The sequence below is a fragment of the Rana temporaria genome, chromosome 4 (genome assembly GCF_905171775.1).
Source record: "Rana temporaria chromosome 4, aRanTem1.1, whole genome shotgun sequence".
NCBI lineage: Eukaryota > Metazoa > Chordata > Amphibia > Anura > Ranidae > Rana > Rana temporaria.
In genome coordinates, this window is record NC_053492.1 from 335,128,976 (window position 1) to 335,149,711 (window position 20,736).

A 20,736-nucleotide genomic window follows, 5' to 3' on the forward strand; every position below is an offset into this window, starting at 1 on the left:
CTGACAGCTGAGGAGTTATGCGGCTGGCTCAGCATTCGGCGGCGGGGGGGGGGATTGGGCGGCCGGCCTATATTCGGCATTTTCAACCATTTTTTGTGGTGAAAAAAGTGCGTCTTATAGTCTGAAAAATACGTTACTTCTTTGCAATAATGTTCGATTGCTGGGCAAACCCCAAAAATGTGGAAAAAGTCACCCGGTTGGTAGGAGCAACGCCAGCACGCCAGAGAATGTGCCGGCGACATCTGGTGCAGCCTGTGAGGCGTGTAGTGAGCTCTATGCACAATTTTGTATTGGATCAGTTTGTCCCTAGCCGAGACCAGAGGGGAGAAGGGAAAATCCCAAATCTCCCTCCAGTCGTCCTCGTCCAGCTCCAGTATGTCCCCCACCCATTTCCTGTAGAGGTGGGACAACTCGGGGCCGGCAGCAACCAGCAGGGACCCGTTAAGAGGAGACGTGGGTTTGTCCAAGTCCTTCACCCGAAGGGTGGATTCGAGCTCCGAGTATGCCAATTCAACTGGTTGGCCTAAGAACTGACACCTGTAGGCATGATTTAGTTGCCTAAAATGGGCCGTGCAGGTACATTCAATTTGATGCATAAAACTTGAAAGGGGTGAGCTCTCTGTTGGGGATAACATGCTCAAGGGTCAGTAAGTGCAAATTTCAGTATTTAGGCTACAAATAAGCAATTGATATTAAGGCAAAAAGCATTTCTTATTTTATTTTAAATCTAGTAAGTGGCCCAGGGACAGGACTCGGGCACAGGAAATTAAAATGGGCAACACACGCACATGAAATGGACTCTCACTGTGACACTTACAGCATTGTGCAGCAGCACAGATCACTGACATGTCCCATCCTAAATCAGTGACAGTCTCTATCCATGCCAGGTGGTCATCTTAGTACAAACAGTACTGGCAGTCCTGCTCCTGGCTTGCCTTGCTCCTGTCCCACAGACGAGGCTCTGGCCAGTAAAAATACTGACGGTTGGCAACACTGGCTGGTGATCAGCCCTAATAAATAGTTCAGTACAACAAATGTTTGTGATTGGGACTTTGTATATACCCCCAAAAGTAATAACATATATTCTATTAAAAAATCAACTATATAAATTTGACTTTTTAATAAAATATTTGTTATTACGTTTGGGGGTATATACAAAGTCCCAATCCCAAACATTTGTTGTACTGATCTAATCTTGCTGTAGTTTTTCGTGTCTATTTGCTTTCCTGTTAATTATTCTTTGTATTTCACATTATACCCTTCTACAAGATACATTTTAAGGCAAGATAATACCGATTTCTTTTTTTTATAGTAATTACTGTTGTATTGACTGAAAATATGGCATGTAATGTATTTATGTAAAGAATGTAAATTTTCTTATATTTAAAACATTTATTGTGTAATATTATAGGAAAGAAGATATTTGACACTACAACAGGCTAGAGAAAAAGGTTTCCATATTGACTGGCTTTCCCATCCTGTTCCAGGTACATTTTCTTGCTCATTTTAAATATGACATGGTCAACTTCCACTGTTACGGTGGCTTCTAAGGCTTTTATGTACACTAAAGCCCTGTACACACGATTGGTCTGTCCAATGAAAACAGACCAATGGACTGTTTTCATCGGACAAACCGATCGTGTGTGGGCTCCATCAGTGAAAAAAAAATTGTTTTAACATGTTTTAAATTTTTCCTATGGATAAAAAAACGATAGAAAAATCAGATTGTGTGTGTGGAAGTCCATCGGTCAAAAATCCACGCATGCTCAGACTGAATTAGGAGACGGGAGCTCCTCTTTCTGGTAAAACTATTGTTTGTAATGGAGATAGCACATTTGTCATTCTGCAAATTATTGCATTATTTAATGCAGTGCATTGATAAAGGGTGAAAACTCTGTGCCAAGTGAATAAATATATAGTAGTAAATAAAATAAGCTGCTCCCCTCAAAGAATGAATGTTCCTAGTCATATGGGTAAAAGATAAGGGGGCACTAATAATAATGAAAATCATAGGACTGCACTGCTGAAGTGACTAACGCTTATCAATTAAACAAATGTGCACAAAACATTAACAAACAACATATGATTAAAAAATATTGTGAAATATCAATTAGTGCAAATAATATTCAGTCCCAATCTTAAGCACACAAATATATTATGATAATAAATCAAATTCCATTAAACACCAAACATCCGTTCCGTGCTTGCTGTGATATACTGATAGAGAAGTGATCCTTCACCAAACTTGAATAAACACCCAAAGTGAATGGATAAGTAATCTGCTTACCAGAGCACATTGACTCCTTTACTCAAAAAGAGAGTCAATGAGAGCTTATGCAGGATAATGCCTGCTCACATAGGCTGAAATGGAGATATTAGGCAACTTCTTCCTTAAAGGTCTCGGCCGCATATAAAATAACAATGGAAACATCCAGAGCGTAATTGTGTTTATTATCCTAACCAGACCAATTTTCAGCTTTCAGTGCTCTCACAATTTGAATGACAATTACTCAGTCATACAACATTGTACCCATATGACATTTCTGTCCTTTTTTTCACACAAATAGAGATTTCTTTTGGTGGTATTTGATCACCTCTGGGTATTTTATTTTTTGCGCTATAAAAGAAAAAAGACTGAGAATTCTGTAAAAATAAAAAAATAATTATTGTTTCTGTCATATTAGCAGGTTATTTCTCACACACAGCATATGCATACCACAAATAACACCCTAAAACACATTCTGCTATTCCTCCCGAGTATGGCAATACCACATGTGTGAGACTTTTACACAGTGTGGCCACATACAGAGGCCCAACATGCAAGGAGCACCATCAAGCGTTCTGGAGCACCCAGGCCAATTCTGACATTTCTCTCCTACATGTAAAAATCATCTTTTATTTGCAAAAAAATGACATAGAAACCCAAAACATTATATATGCTTCTTTAGCAAAGACCCTAGAGAATACAATGGCGGCCATTACAACTTTTTATCTTGCACGGTAATTTCGCAGCAATTTTTTGAACACGTGTTTTTAAAAAAAAAATGTTTTGTGCTTAAAAATAACACAAAACAGTAAAGTTAGCCCAATGTTTTTGCATAAAATAAAAGATGCAGTTACGCCGAGTAAATAGATACCCAACATGTCACACTTTAAAATTGCACACGCTCGTGGAATGGCGCCAAACTTTTCTACTAAAAATCCCCGTAGGTGATGTTTTAATTATTTGTATTAGTTACATGTTTTTAGTTACGGAGGAGGTCTAGGGCCAAGATGATTGCTCTCGCTCTAACATTCGCAGTGATACCTCAAATGTGTAGCTTAAACACCGGTTTCATATGTATGAATTAGCCTTCCTACAAGCGTGGGAAAGGGATCTGGGGATCACATTCTCTGAGGTACAGAAAACCAAGATCTTTACGTTTACGCATAAGGCGTCAATGGCCACTAGATATCAGCAAGGGGGATACAAAATCTTGACTAGGTGATACAGAACCCCAGTATTATTAAATCGGATTTTCCCACAAGTATCAAATCTGTGCTGGTGTTGCCAAGGGGCGGAGGGCACCATGATACACATATTTTGGGGATGTCCAAAATTGGAAGAATTCTGGAAGATGGTTTCTGAAATAGTCAAAGAAATCACTGCGGTGACTCTTGGAGAAAATCCGGCAGCATTTGTACTGCATGGAAAATACAAAAACTCCCTGTTAAGGCATTTGCTTAAGGCAGCAAAGGCCTGTATGCCACTCCTTTGGAAGAGCACGGTATCTCCAACACGATTACAATGGTTAGGCAGAGTAACATAGATTCAGCAGGTGGAAAATCTTACTATGGGGCTGAGGGAACAAGAGGAGAAATATCGGAAGGTGTGGACTCCATATATCATATATAGGGAACAAAATCCTTAATAAGTAGCAGCAAAAATTTTGGGAACTTTTTTTTTTTTTCCTTTGAACTGTATGAGCTAGGCAGGAGGATAACCAGGACTTCTCCTTGGTTATGGGAAAGGTAGTAAGGGTAGAAATGGTATGGTTATACTAGGTTATATGGGAAGTGTAAATGTCAAGCATAATACAGCAGGACCTCTACAGATGTGGATAACAACTGTGTTTGCTAAATAGAGATTTTTAGTAAAATAGAGGATGTGGTGTATGGATGTAATTGTATATAATGCTGTATTCATATCATTGTGGGAAAAAAAAAAAAATTAAGAATTTATAAAAAAAAAATGCATACTAGCACAGTATAATAGACTTACCTGAGAACGAAGCCCTTCAGCCCTGTAATGTCATGTTCACGGGAGCCGCTGTTTCCAGCACAGGCTCTGAAGGTCCGGCACTGTAAGCTGGACCTTCAGCACAAATGTGATGTCATAGGCTGCATGCTCTCTGAATATCTCCTAAACTGCAAGTTTAGGAGATATTCACAATACCTACAGGTAACCCTCATTATAGGCTTGCCTGTAGGTACAAGTTGTAGTACAGGGTTTACTAATACTTTAAGTAAATGTAAATGCACATGGGAGCCCTTTATTATCTGCTCTTTACTGCCAGGACAACATTTATTCGGAGACTGGAGGCAGCAAGATATTGAGTAGGAAGTATCACTGAAATATAATACATCTTGGTATGAGGCATGGCAATAGTAGGCTGAAGAGACACTAAACCATATTATGACCTACTGTAGCATTGTCATACGGCTCCAGTGAGATTTGTACAGGGTTCAGTGCAGGTGAGAATTAGGAGTGAGAAGTGGCACAAATTATATCATTTTTTTAATCCTGTATATTTTGTTCAATAAATCAAAGCCAAGAAACAATGATGATATGCAAAATACAGTAAGATGTAACAAGACTTTATAGATTATTGAAGCATGGCTTCTCTCTACTTTTTATGAATTGTCATATTGATTACATGCTGTTTTTATGTATTGTGCACGCCAACTATTATTTCAGTTACAGCATTTGGTGTTGAATTATTAAAAACCTTTTTGTTGCCACAATTGGGCTTTTTTTTTTTTTCCTTCTTATTAAGACCATGACCAATTTTACATTCCATTTTTCTGTATATAGTAAAACCCAAGCTGATGGGAACACACGTTTTCAGAAATTATGACTTGGAGAAATTAAGAAAATACATTGACTGGAAACCATTCTTCGATGTATGGCAGCTCAAAGGAAAATACCCAAACAGAGGTTTTCCAAAAATCTTTAATGACAAGTCTGTGGGTAAGTGCACATATTAAGAATAATTTACTGCAGATGTGTTTTTTCATTTGTGGATGTGTGGGAAATAATGTATCTTGTACAGTACAAAACACAGGCATGGATTATAGGCTGGTACCCTAAGGTGATTGGACAGTGGCAAAACTTTGCTGGTCACACCTTTGGGCACGCTCCTATAATACTACCACACTTTGTGAGTTAATTTCTTTGCTTATGTCCTAAGGTGATGGACCTCTTCTTCCTTATAGATAAACATTTGCTTCACTAGTTTATTATTTTACTTCAGTGTTTTTGATCCACTCATCACTGCCTTCTAATTCAACAATAGAAACAGTTCATCCAGATTGGCGCAATGTTGGTATAACCTTGGGCGCTGTACCTGGACTCACGTTGTTGGGATGACCTGTATGGTTGATTTGGGCACTGGATTTTGCTTGGGAACTCACCTTTGCACCCAATGCAGCACGTGTACAACACAGGCAGCCACAGGGTTCTATACAGGTCAAGTGCTGTGGTCCGTCCCTATGGAAAACCAGACCCTCAAGACCTCTCCATGGGCATGCCTACTGTGACAGGTTATGCCTGGACCCTGATTGACAGGTAAATGCCATTTACCTGTCAATGCCATTGACAGGTAAAACAGGTTTACCCTGTACTGGGTAGGACAGGTTTCCAAAATAGTATGTGTTCTATACTAGGAAACTGTGTAAACCAAGAATTATGTTTGAAAATGACTTGTGCAACGTTAAACTTTCCAAAACTGGCAAACAAATTTTATCATTCAGAGACTATTCTCAGGTGGATAACTAGGTGTGACATCACACCACAGGTTGCATTATGACCACCACTTCTGCCAAAAGCCCCTTTGTAAGTTACCCAGTCACTTCCAACGGCCATTTTGCTTAGAGAAATTCAGTGCAGGATGGTCTACACCTGGGTTGCTGTGTATTCCTTCACGTACATGCTTACCACATTTTTGAACCCTACTCTGTGTTTTCCCCCTAAGGGTATACCCTCATCGATCGCAATTATGGAAACCAGATGCAAGAGAACAGGGACAAAAGTTCAGGCAAACTCATGTTGAGTGATGGACTCTATTTTAACACAATCCCTTCATCCAATTCCAGCTCTATCTCAGGCACCCAACAAGGAGCCTTATCTGACCAAGGCAGATTTTTCTCTGCTGAAGTCAGAAAGTGAAATGCCTCCTCTAGATCATGCAGACATTAGGGGAAATGAAGGACCCACATAAGTTGTACCTGTTTATCTGATGTCGTCTCGTCTCTACATCCCTTCAAAGCCTAGCATTTATAAAGCTTGTCTGAGCTTTCAGAGACCTTAATTAACTGAAGCGCTAAATGAGAAATCCGACAGCTGATTGGAGAGAAGGCACACACCCCCTTTACACAGAACACTGGAACAGAGCTAAGGCTGGTAATCACTGTTTGTATGCCTGATGTGCCTCCCTGTCACCTTGTTTTTCTTGATGTCCGGTAAACTTGTCAGAAGTGATTTGTGTTGATACCAGAGTAAAGTAGCAGCCGACAAAAACTATACTTTGTTCTCTTAATTAAGACAAGTACACACTACAGGGGGGATATGCTTTGCTCATATTTTCATGTCTAAGGTTTACAACCACTTTAAAGCAGTTGCCCAGTTTCCTTAAGGTGGAAAAAGAGTGCTGACATCATTGCCGCTGAATGTTTTTTTTTTTTTTTGGCATCCTTTGCTGTAAGTTCTGGATATTGTTGTTTTTATACACATTCCCATTAAATACTACACTATATACCTTCATCTTAGCTCTGTCTTTGACGAGCATTTGTCCCATACAGTCCCCTTATCCATTGATGCTGCTGCATATTGCATAACCTGGTCAGTGCCACTGTGTGAGGATTTTTCCTTAAAGGGGACCATCCCTAAAAAGTGTGGATGACTGGCGCCTACTTGCTGTTCACATCTTTATGCAGCCATTTGATTGGTGGCGGGACACACCTGTGGCAATGTTTTACTGGATATTCCCCAGGCCTTTTTTATGTTTATTAAAAGTCAGCAGCTACAAAAAGTGTAGCTGCTGGCTTTTAATAAACATACACTTACCTGTTCCACTGTCCAGCGACGCCCGGAGCTTCGCTTCTCTCTCCCCCTCTCCGCCGGCGCCTCCATTCTAACTGTGGGCATCTGGCCGTGACAGCTTTCTGCTTCACAGCCGGGCACTCACTGTGCATGCGCGAATGGCGCTGCGCTCCCTGAGTGGACAGGCGATGGCCTGGGACCTGTCACGTGTCCCAGGTAATCACCTACAGGGAAGGGCCGCATTTGGCGATATGACGAGTCGCTTAAGTGGTCCCTGGGCGGAAGGAGGAAGTGGGACAGGAAGTCCCACTCCCCCCCCCCCCCCCAAAAATGGCATGCCAAATGTGGCATGTAAGCGGGTGAGGAGTGGTTTAAGTGGAAGTTCCACTTTTGGGTGGAACTCCGCTTTAATGGGTGTGGACTGCTGTGTTTTAGTGCTTATTAACTATGCGTATATGCTGATTAAGTCTTTGCACAGCCATTTTATCTGGACATTACACAGTTTTAATGTTTGAGCTCACAGTGGTTTCATGTTTCATTTAAGTACACAAATATTCCCTTTTTTTTTTATTACGAACCACACTATTAGTTACTTTGCTTTTTGGTGAGAATCCATTCCAATAAGTCCTGCCATCAATTTGGTGTTCTCAAAGGCTGTTGACCTGGTGGTTGTCATCTCTGGAGAGCTATCATTCCTGGGAGCTTGTCCCCAGGTTTACATCATTGAATCTGGATGATACCTTTGAGCCCAGTTTGCTGCCTATGACTTGTGCAGCAACACAATTTGATGAGTGCATTGGATTAGTGGTGGCATTAAAGTGGAGGTTCACCCGCAAAAAAAAATTTAAGATTAGATTCATGCTCATTTTGTCTAGGGGAATCGGCTAGTTTTTTAAAAATGAAGCAGTACTTACCGTTTTAGAGAGCGATCTTCTCCGCCTCTTCCGGGTATGGTCTTCGGGTCTGGGTGTTCCTTCTTGATTGACAGGCTTCCGACGGTCGCATCTATCGCGTCACGATTTTCCGAAAGTAGCCGAACGTCAGTGCGCAGGTGCCGTATAGAGCCGCACCGACGTTCTGCTTCTTTCGGCTACTCGTTACGCGATAGATGCGAACGTCGGAAGTCTGTCGGAAGCCTGTCAATCAAGAAGGAACGCCCAGACCCGAAGACCATACCCGGAAGCGGCGGAGAAGATCGCTCTCTAAAACGGTAGGTACTGCTTCGTTTTTAAAAAAAATAGCCGATTCCCCTAGACAAAATGAACATGAATCTAATCTTAAAAATTTTATTTGCGGGTGAACTCCCGCTTTAAAGCACTTTGTTGGAGTGGCCCAGAGAGACTTACAGATCACTAGTCAAGACTCACACTTATATATGAAAAAAAAAATATTACTGTATTTACATCACTTTATGATATCATGTTTGATGTTACAGTTGTGCTCATAAGTTTACATACCCTGGCAGAATTTAGGATTTCTTGGCCTTTTTTTTGAAAATATGAATAACACAAAAACTTTTCTTTCACTCATGGTTAGTGTTTGGCTGAAGCCATTTATTATCAATCAACTGTGTTTACTCTTTTTAAATCATAATCACAACAGAAACTACCCAAATGACTCTTAATACCATGTATTAACCCCTTTAACATCAATGACAGCTTAAAGTCTTTTGTAGATGAGGCTGTTGGCAAAAAGCCTCCAGTTCCTGTAAATTATTGGGCTGTCTTGCATGAACTGCACGTTTGAGATCTCCCCAGAGTGGCTCAATGATATTGAGGTCAGGAGACTGAGATGGCCACTCTAGAACCTTCACCTTATTCTGATGTAGCCAATGACAGGTAGACTTGGCCTTGTGTTTTGGATCATTGTCATGTTGGAATGTCCAAGTACGTCCCATGCGCAGCTTCCTGGCTGATAAATGCAAATGTTCCTCCAGTATTTTTTGATAACATGCTGCATTCATCTGGCCATCAATTTTGACCAAATTTTTTGTGCCATTTTGAAGCTCTCACATCCCCAAAACATCAGCGATTTACCTCCATGTTTCACAGTAGAAATTGTATACTTTTCATCATAGGCATTGTTGACTCTCCAAATGTAGCATTTATGGTTGTGGCCAAAATTTTGGTCATATCGCTCTTTGCTGTTGGGCGTATTGTAAGCAGGATACTTTGTGGCATTTGCGTAGTAATGGCTTGGTTCTGGAGACTCGACCATGCAGTCTATCTTTCTTCAAGTGCCTCATTATTGGGAATCTTGAAACGGCCACACCACATGTTTTCAGAGAGTCCTGTATTTCACCTGAAGTTCATTGTGGGTTTTTCTTTGCATTCTGAAAAATTTTCCTGGCAGTTGTGACTAAAATTTTAGTTGATCTAACCGTGGTTTGGTTTCAACTGAACCCCTCATTTTCCACTTCTTGATTATAGTTTGAACACTGCTGAATGGCATTTTCAATTCCTTGGATATCTTTTTATATCCCTTTCCTGTTTTATACAGTTCAACTACTTTTTCCTGCAGATCCTTTGACAATTTTGCTTTTCCTATGACTCAGAATCCAGAAACGTCAGTACAGCACTGGATAAAAGATGCAAGGGAAGAGGGCAGGGGGAGGTGTGGCTTGTGTATGGCCAGGTGAGGGAGACCTTTGGAACAGCCAGTAATTGAACAGTATTTCACAGCTTCACAGGGGGGAGGACAGTGCTCTGAGGGGAAGCTGATGGACGTGAGGAGGCAATCTAGTGGGGATTCTCAGAAGATAGTAAGCCATCCCAAAATGTCGGTGAGAGCGGATGTGGAGGCTTTCCAGATTACCCCACAGAGCCCACGTATGTCTGCTATGTTGTCCGGGAATGCATCCCCCCTCCCACCACGAGATTCTGGGGAGCTGAAAAGTGAAATGGAGGATTTAAAGGTGTTGATCCAAGCTCTCCCCACCAGGGCAGATATAAGCGCTCTGATAGCAAAAGTTGAAGAGGCGCACACCAGAGACCTGGGGCAAATCCGAGAAGAAATACAGGTGCTGGAGGGCCGTGTAATAGAGGGGGAGAGTGCATCAAAGGACATAGATCTTCGGGTGAAGGTACTGGGGGCATGCGCAACCGATTTCCCCCCGATAGGTCATCACTCATTGGGGAGGGGAATTAGAGTGGTTAAAGCTAGTAGCTTTATATCGCTGGAGAAGAGGGGAGGTGTATATTTCCGCCTCTCTGTCTTCAGTGATATTAGTCTTGAATAGGGGAAAGGGGGGTGGGTTTTGGTTAGAGGAGGGTTTTTTTTTTCCTCTCTCTCCGCACCTCTGTTTTGTACCAGGGGTCCCCTGGTTGGTCGGTCTTGCTCTACCGTTTTCTGAGGCATTGGATCTTGCTTTGTGGGAGTAGAAATGGAAGCCCTATCAGTCATTTCAATTAACGTAAAGGGATTAAATATTCCTGAGAAGAGGCGGATGCTCTTACAGGATCTGAAGAAAAAGGGGAGTGATATTGCATTTATCCAGGAGACACATTTTAGAGGAGAGGGTCCGCCCTTTCTCAAAAGGGCAGCAAAGAAGGGCGGGGTATCAATCTTAATTTCGAATAAAATCCCGTGGTCATTTACAGGCTCCTTGGTGGATACCAGGGGGCAGTATCTAGCGTTGAAAGGGACGATAGGGGGGCTGGTGGTTACCCTGGCATCTTTCTATGCTCCCAATACACAGCAGGATGTTTTCTTCCGGACATTTCTGGATAAATTGGGAGAATTTAAGGAGGGGCAGTTGAGGGGGGGGGTTTAAACATCCCCCTGGTCCCTAGTGTGGATACATCATCCGGCGGCTCGTCGGCCCCAGTGGGTACCCAGAAACGGATAGTGAAGCTAATACAAAAAGCGAGACTGATAGATATATGGCGACTGACACATTCAGGAGAGCAAGATTATTCCTTTTATTCTATATCTCATGAGATTTATTCACGGATAGATTATTTTTTATCCCACATAATCAGCTACAGGCAGTTAAAGAGGCTGGAATAGGGGAAATAACATGGTCAGATCATGCACCAATTTCCCTGAAAATACACACTGGGGGACTTTCGGGCCCCCAGAGAAGGACCCTGGAGGTTGAATGAAAGTCTGCTGCAGGATGCTGTTGTATTGGAAGAGGTACAGAAAGAATTAAGGTGGTACTTTGAAATTAACTACATGCCAGATTGTGATCTGGGAGGCCCATAAAGCAGTCATAAGGGGGGTTTTGATGAAACAAGGGGCCAGGATAAAGAGGGAAAGAGAATCTGAGCTAACAACTCTGCTGACAGAAATCTCTCGTCTAGAAGCTTTACATAAACAGAGCCCTGGCAGTATGGTGGAAAGAGAACTATTGGCGCGACGGAGACAAATCACTGAACTACTTCGGTATAAAGCAAAAAGGGCAATACAGGCAGGCAGAAGGCAGGATTATGAATTTGGTAACAAATGTGGGAAGCAATTGGCTAGTTCATTGAAGGAACAACAAACAAGGCCTTACATCCCATCGATCTTAGGAGTGGGAGGGGAGAAAATAAGTTTTCCTAAAGAGCTAGCAAAGAGATTAGGAAAATTTCATAGTGCACTGTATAATTTACAAACAAACTCTCAGGACCAAGCTGCTATAGAAAAGTATATAGCAACATCAGGTATTACGACTTTGACACCAGCGGTAAGGCAGGAAATGGAAAAGCCAATTACTATAGAGGAAAAGCCAATTACTATAGAGGCAGTGAGCAGGGGGAAGGGAGGGAAATCTCCCAGACCAGATGGGTTTACTTTGCAATATTATAAATTTCTTCTCCCAATTTTGGGACCATTCATGGTTAAAATGTTCAATGGGTTAGGAGACACAAGCTCCTTTCATATTGATTCATTGAAAGCCACGATTGCGGTCATACCTAAGGAAGGAAAAGATCCCTCCCAATGTGGGAGCTACAGGCCAATATCATTACTAAATACGGATCTGAAACTCTTTGCCAAGATCTTGGCAATGCGTTTACAGCAACACATGCCCGGCCTGGTCCATAAAGATCAGGTGGGGTTTGTGCAATCGCGCGAAGCACGGGACAATACAATTAAGACCTTGAACTTGGTCCACTGTGTTACCCTGTCTCGAACCCCGTGTCTTTTTAGGGACAGATGCGGAGAAGGCTTTCGACAGGATAAACTGGCAGTTTATGTTTGCGGTGTTGAGACACACAGGGTTCGGTGATAGGATGATACGGTGGATCTCAAGCAATTATACCCAGCCGACGGCTCAGGTTAGGGTGAACGGAGTGTTATCCCCATCTTTTAAGTTAACGAATGGGACAAGACAGGGGTGCCCATTATCCCCACTTTTATTTGCCCTATCGTTGGAGCCCTTACTGAGTAGGATTCAATTGAATCCAGACATTAAGGGGGTGGTCCTAGGAGGTACAGAATATAAGATCTCAGCATATGCTGACGATATGATGTATAACTTAACCAACCCGAGGGTATCCCTCCCCAATTTGCTTCAAGAACTGAAGATATATGGAAAACTATAAAATTTTAAGATCAATTATCTAAAGTCTGAAGCAATGGGGGTGTCGATCCCGGAGAAAGACCTGAAGAGCTTGAAAGCCAATTTCAAGCTTAAATGGTCAGACACAGCTTTGACATATTTAGGGACATCCATCCCAGGGGATCTCGCACAAGTCTACAAGCTTAACTTTGTACAATTACTAGCTAAAGTGCGGATCCTTCTGGATGGATGGCAGAAGGGGTATCACTCGTGGTTTGGGAGGTGCAACATTATTAAAATGAGTATTCTACCAAAATTTCTGTACCTCTTTCAGACACTCCCCATTGCAATCCCCAAGCTTTTATTTAAGGAGATACAATCTTTGCTCAGTAGATTTATCTGGGCAAACAAACGCCCAAAAACTAAGGGTCGTATACTATCACTATCTAAAAGAGATGGAGTGTCCGCCCCAGACATTTATAAATACTATCAGGCAGCCCTACTAAGCCGTTTGATGGACTGGAGCAGACATACAGAAGAGAAAATATGGCCGGCAATAGAGCAAGCGCAATGCGGTAGTATACTTTAGCGAGCGGCATGGTGCTATAGGGAACTCCCAGTCCATGTTAAGAAACATCCACTGATAGGTCCTACCCTCCGGATGGGATATGAATTATTTGTGAAATGGAAATTATCAACTATATAGTCACCCCTTTTTCCCATGTTGGGGAATCCTCAGTTTGAACCAGGGCTACTGAAGGGACCGTTTAAGGGACTAATAGAACAGGGGCTGTTCCAGGCCTCTCATTTTTTGAGAGCTGGAGTATGGCCAACAATACAGGAGATGACGACAGGAGGTAAACCTTTTCAACTGGACGTTTGGAGGGCGTTACAACTGAGACATTTTATGGACACCTTGAATTTCCGGGGTAGATACGGACATAGGTTAACAAAGTTTGAGGAATATTGTAACGGGAATGGGGTGCTTTAAAACACCCTCTCAAAAGTTAGTGATCTACTGAACGCACCTGCAGAGGATTTTCAGTTACCTTTCTTTAACAAATGGGAGGCGGAGTTGGGTAGGGCCTTCACAGAGGAGCAAAAAAAAAAATATACTACAAAAGGTATTTAAATCCTCGGTATGTATAAAGATTCAGGAGATGAATTTTAAGATTTTATCACAATGGTATCATACCCTGGCTGTCTTAAACAAGTGTTATCCAGAGATGCCAGATAGATGTTAAAGGTGCGGGAAGAAAGGAGGAACTTTAATACACATCTTTTGGGCCTGTCCTAAAATACAGAGTTTCTGGGAAAAGGTGCGGGAAATAGTGCAAAGGTTCAGTGAAGAGGAGTTACCGAGGGAGTGGACTTTTTATCTGTTACAAGATGCGGGTTTACCAATCAGACAGTATAGGAAGTCAATGGTTTGTCATTTCTTGAATGGGGAAAGGGCCTGCATCCCTGCGATGTGGAAAAAGACGCAGTCCCCGTCGGTAGGGATGTGGCTCAAACGTGTGGAAGAGTTGAACAGAATGGAGGATTTAGTGTGGACTTCGCGGCAGAAGCGGGGGGGTTTATTTGGAGACATGGGTGGAATGGAACCGTTTCAAGTACTCAGAAGAGGGTAAAACCTTTATCGACGCAAGCTGACGGAGGCAGGTGGAGATGGTGCGGAGGGTTTTCTGGGGTTTTGTATTAGGTTTTTTTTTGGGGGGGGGTGGGATAGGGGGTTAAAAAACAGAGGAGGATGGAACATGAGAAGGATAGGAAGTTCCCTCATTGCCTTAGGGATAGGAGCTTACCTTGAGGTAAGAGGGACTGCATCCCCAGTAGAGGAATTTAAAGACCAAAGAAGAGTAGAACTATAACTAGGGTTGAGTTATTGATGATTAATAATATGGAGAGTTATGAGTTTATAGAGGGTAGGACAGCTGGTAGGTTGGGAGAAATGCATAAAACTAATTTTTAAGTTGGCATTGTTATATAAATTGAATGTATTTCTTCCTTCCCTTTTCCTGTGTTAACTGTTGGTGTTAAATCAAAGGTGTATTTCTTGTGTGGATATTATCCATTATCTGTTTGTTTTAAAATCAAACAAAAGAAGATTGAAAGAAAGATGCAAGGGTCTGCGAGGAGTCCAAAAACTCATTGACCTTTTATATACACACACACATACACTAATTACAAGCAAACCGATCACAGGTGAGGATGGTTACCTTTAATAGCCATTCAAATCCCTTTGTGTCAACTTGTGTGCATGTTATCAGGCCAAAATTACCAGAGTATGTAAACTTTTGATCAGGGTTATTTGGATACTTTCTGATGTCATTCTGTTGTCTTGTAAACGGAGCAATCAAAAGTTAAACGTCATGTGGCCTCGCCACCAACTGGTATGGGGGGTACTGAAACTGGGGTAGCTAATCCTAGCAAACATACAATCTTTGCAGAAGGAGAGATGCAATTCCAGGAAAGGCACAATGTGGAACATGCACATGGGACATAACAGGGTAAAACCTAAGGAGGATCACATGTAAAGCATATCAGGCCACAGTCTCAATAGTGGCAGAACAATGGTGGAAAGTATCCAAAGAAAGATGGATGATGTCTCCCACAAAGTAAGTGCCATAAGCAGGAATACAGGCAGTATCCACTTTCAGGTCAGCTGCCCCAAAAGAAGGGAGGAGGTTCAGAAGCCATTACAGCATGAGCAGACCAGGAAATTTGTAATTATTCACCATCAGTTGCGCCTGCGTCTGGGTGCTGGTCCAAAATTGTCATCTAGCCAGGCCATGTCATCTTTCTGATTAGTGTAAAAGTGAGCATTGCCATCATAGATAACTAGCAGGGAAGAGCATAAAATATTGTAAGCCCTCGGTACGTAGAGGGTCCATCACAGCCATGAAGGAGGTCCGTTGGCACTGGACCTCAAAGGGGAGAAGTTGGGGAGTGTCCCATTTTCTCTGACTAGACAAAGGATGGTCACTTTGTCTTGAAAATTAAGGATCTGTGCAATTGGGGAGCCTGGAGGGGCCCCTTGACGGAAGGGGGCGTAGAGGGGTGTGGTGTGCTTGTTTAATAACGAAGGGGGACTTTAGTGCCTCAATGCCAAAAGTTTCACGCAGCCAGGTGTGTAGAAAACTGTTCTGAGCATTCAGGGAAGCCCACAAAGCGGAGATTGTTCTGGCAGGAGCGATTTTCCAGGTCATCTAGTTTGACCTTGAGAGACACCATTTCATCTGTGGCTCTGCGCACAGTAGCAGATAGAGGGTGCAGAGCATCTTCTATGGAGCTAATCCGGTCCTCAGCTGCCCCTGTTCGGTCACGCAGATTTTGGAAACCTTGATTTAATAAGGAAAAATCAATATGTATGTGAGTAATAAGGGAGGCCTTACAATCTTGTATTGCATTCATTGTTAGTGACAGGTGTAGGTCCAGCCTGGTGCTGATCAGGGACAATGAGGGCCCCTGTGCTGGAGGAGTAATCCTGTGGTGAAGGGGGGTCAGCCTGTGTAAAAAAGGCAATTGGAGCCGAGTCACCCCTGTGGAGGATTCTCATTGAGAGAGGAGAGACGATTGCAGCGTGGCAGCAGGCATGGTCATGAAGTCGGCGCCATGTTGCTGATGGAACCGGGCTAGCTCCTCGGCCGTGAATGGGGCCACTAGTGACCCGATTTTTACCATAGCAAGCGCACATGTAATTGCTGGAGCTAGACATACTATGATTTTTTTTTTTTTACCTAGCTGATATTAATCTTTGAATATCTGCACACATTTTGTATTAAAGCCTTCTACGATCTGCAAGATGTCATTTTGATCGAGTCACTGTCTGCCAAAGCTGCGATTGTACGGTTTGTAGCTCTTTCACCACAACTGGATCAGTTATTAGGATCACACTTAGATTGGGGAAACAGAGCAGCATACTAATTAGAGATGGGTCTACATCAGGGTTTTCGTGTGTTTAATAGAGGTTTTCATAGAATTTTTGTAAGCTTATATAGTACTTTTTTTTTTTTTTTTTTTTTTACGAGAGATGAAGTGGACAATCCATATTTATGCTTATCGGGTGATAGTATTGATCCACTTTAGGATTTTTTTTGTGCTTTTATTGGTATGTTGGGAGGTGAACCAGAGTTATATTTGAGACACATTTACCATTCCCTGAATGTATTTATTAGATTATTGCCAGTGACAACTAAGAGTGATTTCCTTTTGTTCCCTGTTATCTGCGGGGCAGAAACTAAATGGAAATCTTTCAACAGGATATAGACAGCAAAACAAAATGATAGGGGTTCCAATGATTCCCTGTGCTATCCAAAACTAAAAAAATATATATATTGTTTGGCTTTAGACACTCACATTTTAACATACCGTATCCTACCTGATTTGCCCCAATTCCCTTGATTTTTTCTGCAGCTTCCTTAAAAAATCCAATATTGTCTGGTAGAAGGGAATGCTTAGTGGCCTTATCACCCAGGATAAAGGGAGTTTACCTAACAATTCATGGTTGATACTTGCTTAGTGTCTTTGCAGATTATATGGTGGATATCAGGGTTGTTGACAGAAAAAGGAGAAGTTGGTTTAGAGCACCAGAAGGTTTATGATTAAAAACTGGAGGATTGTTTTAGTGTGTGTGTTTTTTGGTTTTATATACAGTATGGGGCATATATTTGAGGTCCTGATTATGTTGTTTGTCTTAGGTTCCACTTTGGTTACTAAGTGTAGTGGAAACTACAGAAAGATGTATAAGTGCTAAACACTCTTTAAGCTAATTCACATTAATTCATGTATGACATTTACAAAGAATGCTTTAGCATAATTGTTGGCACTGTACTAACTGAGCAGCAGTGTTACAAACACATCAACACCATGCCTATATTAATCCCATTTGATGCTTACAGGTAAGCCCCAGTAAACAAAATTACCCTGTGTGTGCTACTTTAACTTTTCTCTCAAAACCATTTGTTGTTGACTTTTTGCTATAGCCCTGCCAACATTCTCACCTAGGTGAGAATGACACGTCTCTGCTCTTGCAGCCTCTTGGGATATTTCCATCACATATCCCAGGGTGTTACAGAAGCAGGGTCACATAGTGGATGGGCTTGGCGAATGCCATTGGGGACAGCTGCAACAACCTGGAATAAGCAGCTGGGCTTTTCATAAAGTCAGGGGGAAAGATGACTGCAGGACACACGTTTTGGCTGTGGATCGAAGCAGGGATACACGAAATTCACTAAGCAGGTGAGTATGTGAACAAAGGACAACCCTGAATTAACAAATCGTGGTAAAGTTCCTCTTTAACCTTATTTTCTGCACATTTTTATGCTATCTCTGTCTTGTTTTTTTGTTTTGTTTTATATTTAGGTGAAGAGGCAAGAAAAGTCTATGATGATGCTCAAAATTTGCTACAGTTTGTAATCAGTCAAAAGAAATTTGAAGCCCGTGGTCTTGTAGGCATCTGGCCAGCACAGAGTATGCAAGATGACATTTTGTTATATGCCGAAGAAGATGTCCTGAGCTCTTTAGAACCCATTGCCATTTTCCATGGACTAAGGCAACAGGTGACCAAAGCTATTTATTTTTATTTTTTTAAAGACTATGTTAAAAGTGAACGAATATATTTTTTGGTCAATTTTATCTGATTTAAAAACGCCACACTTTATTTCTTTCTCGTACATCACGGGACACAGAGCGGCATATTCATTACTATGTGGGTTATATGGAGTACCTTCAGGTGATGGACACTGGCAATCTCAAACAGGAAGTGCCCCTCCCTATATAACCCCCTCCCATAGGAGGAGTACCTCAGTTTTTTCGCCAGTGTCTTAGGTGTTGGTCATGGTTTAGCTTACCTCCACATCCTTGGGATTAAGGTGGGCTAACCGGTTCTGTCCAAAGGCCTCAGTGCTAAAGTGGTCAGCAACCGGACCCCAAACCATTGGGGTATAGCCCATAATGCTTTCTGTTCAGAGAGCTGGACCCTGGGCCCAGAACTTAGAAACCTTTGGGGGCCTAATGTTTCTGTTGCCAGGGTGCTATATGGGCCCAAGACAGTGGCTCCTTCATAGGAACCCAGGGCCTGAAGGTCTAGACGCCACCCACGGAGATGGGGGAAGATTGGACCTCTTGCTGTGCAAAAGTCCTGTGGCATGGAGCAGGTAAGTATTGGGGGAGCTTGCGGAACTTGGTTCTTAGCAGGTTCCCTGCAGGGGGTGCACAGGGGGACAGGCCTGGGTATGCTCTGCATTGGCAAGGAATCACTATGTCTATGACAGAGACCGGATGATTCAATCTTTTTCCCCAGTAATATGTGACCTCCCTGGTAAGTGTTGCTTAGCTGGGCTGCTGGCGCTAGGTGTGGGATCTCTGTGAGAGGGGGGAGCCTTTTTTCCCATGCTAAAGAGGAGGTCTGTGACCTAAAGGGCTTACCTGGCTGGGTGCCTGCGCTGCTCCGTCCTCCTCCATGTGTGATGGCCCCCGCCGACGGGCGCGCGCGTGCCCGAGATATAAACGATTTTCGCGCCATTGCCGTGGTGGGGGCGCGTCCCTGTGGGCGGCGAATCACAAATAAAGGAAGGGGAGGCCCTTCCATTAGCTGCCAAGAGCTCAGTGTCGTCCTGAGCTAGAGGAGAGGAGGACGCAGAGCGGAACACGCCGAGGACACCCGGTGGCGAAAGGAAAGATTGCAGTCTTTTCTAAAGACTGACAAACCTACAGATAGGTTTTCTTTTCCTTTTTTTCAGCAGATGGCTATTGGCAATACTAGTGGGAGACAGAGTGGTTTCTTTTCCTCTTCAATATAAAAAAAAAAAGAAGAAGGGAAAGAACTGCTGATCTCCCTTCTCAGTTTGGGCGTTAGTCTCTATCGCTCCCAAACCGACAGATCCCCTTAGCTACGTCTGTGGCTGGGTGATAGCAGGTGTACCTCGGTATTGTACCATGGCTTCTGGGTCAGAGGGTACAAAGGGTGGGGATTCCCCCGCAAAATCCGAGGGCTCAGACACGGCTATGCCGCTGCTCTCCCCACAGGACATATCAGGGCACGCCTTTATGGGACCTGGGGGATCTGGGGCTGATCCAGGTCAGTCCAACCCCGGCTTTGTCACTGAGAGGGTGCTTGCTGTTTCTTTAGGTGAACTAGAGAAAAGAATGGCAAAAAGGATAGCTAAGGCTATATCGGGTAGAAAGCGGACTAGGTCTCCGTCACCCGAGCAAGAACCCTCAGACACAGAGATCATTTCCCTAGGGGAATTGGATAAACTTGACGCTTTGGACCAGGGTGGTTCAGAGATCGAGGATCTGGATACTGAGGAGTCTGGTTCAGCCTCCCAAGGGGAAAGTTTGTGGGTTCAGGCCTTAACGGACATGGTCCATGAGGCATTTAAGTTACCCATACCAGAACTTCAAGTATCGGCAGTTTCAGCTTTAGGCTCATTAAGAACGCCTCAAAGCAACGCAGTTTTTCCGGTCCATCCTCTACTCGAGGAGGTCATGTTTCAGGATTGGATTAAGCCAGATAGAGTCTTTTTACCACCTAAAAAATTCTCTGTTTTATATCCTATGGAGGAGAAATTCTCCAAAAGGTGGGCGCCCCCGGCGGTGGACGCAGCCATCTCCTGTGTGAACAAATCTTTAACTTGTCCGGTGGAAAACGTACAGGTGTTTAAGGATCCGGTTGATAAACGCTTGGAAACATTACTTAAAGCCTCATTTACTTCAGCAGGGGCGATAGTTCAGCCCGCTGTGGCTGCCATTGGAGTTACCCAAGCATTATCAGATAAGACTAAGCAAATGCTTAAACTTATCCCTGCCCAGCAGGCAGAGGAATTTTCGGATATACCGAGGGCTATACGCTTTACGGTGGATGCTATCAAGGACTCCATCCAGCAGGCATCACGTTTATCCTTGTTTCTAATCCATATGAGAAGGCTCTTATGGTTGAAGAGTTGGG

The 20,736-nt window shown here is 42.9% G+C and overlaps 1 protein-coding gene across 2 annotated transcripts in view; it reads left to right on the plus strand.

Annotated features, from left to right (window-relative positions):
* Window positions 1-20,736, plus strand: part of MTR (5-methyltetrahydrofolate-homocysteine methyltransferase) — a 1,155,773-nt gene that overhangs the window by 1,026,815 nt on the left and 108,222 nt on the right. For both annotated transcript variants that reach the window (XM_040350739.1, XM_040350741.1), the window contains 3 exons: window positions 1,412-1,487; window positions 5,075-5,230; window positions 18,150-18,346. In XM_040350739.1, coding sequence (XP_040206673.1) covers window positions 1,412-1,487; window positions 5,075-5,230; window positions 18,150-18,346 — 429 coding nt within the window. The remainder of the gene's footprint in view (window positions 1-1,411; window positions 1,488-5,074; window positions 5,231-18,149; window positions 18,347-20,736) is intronic.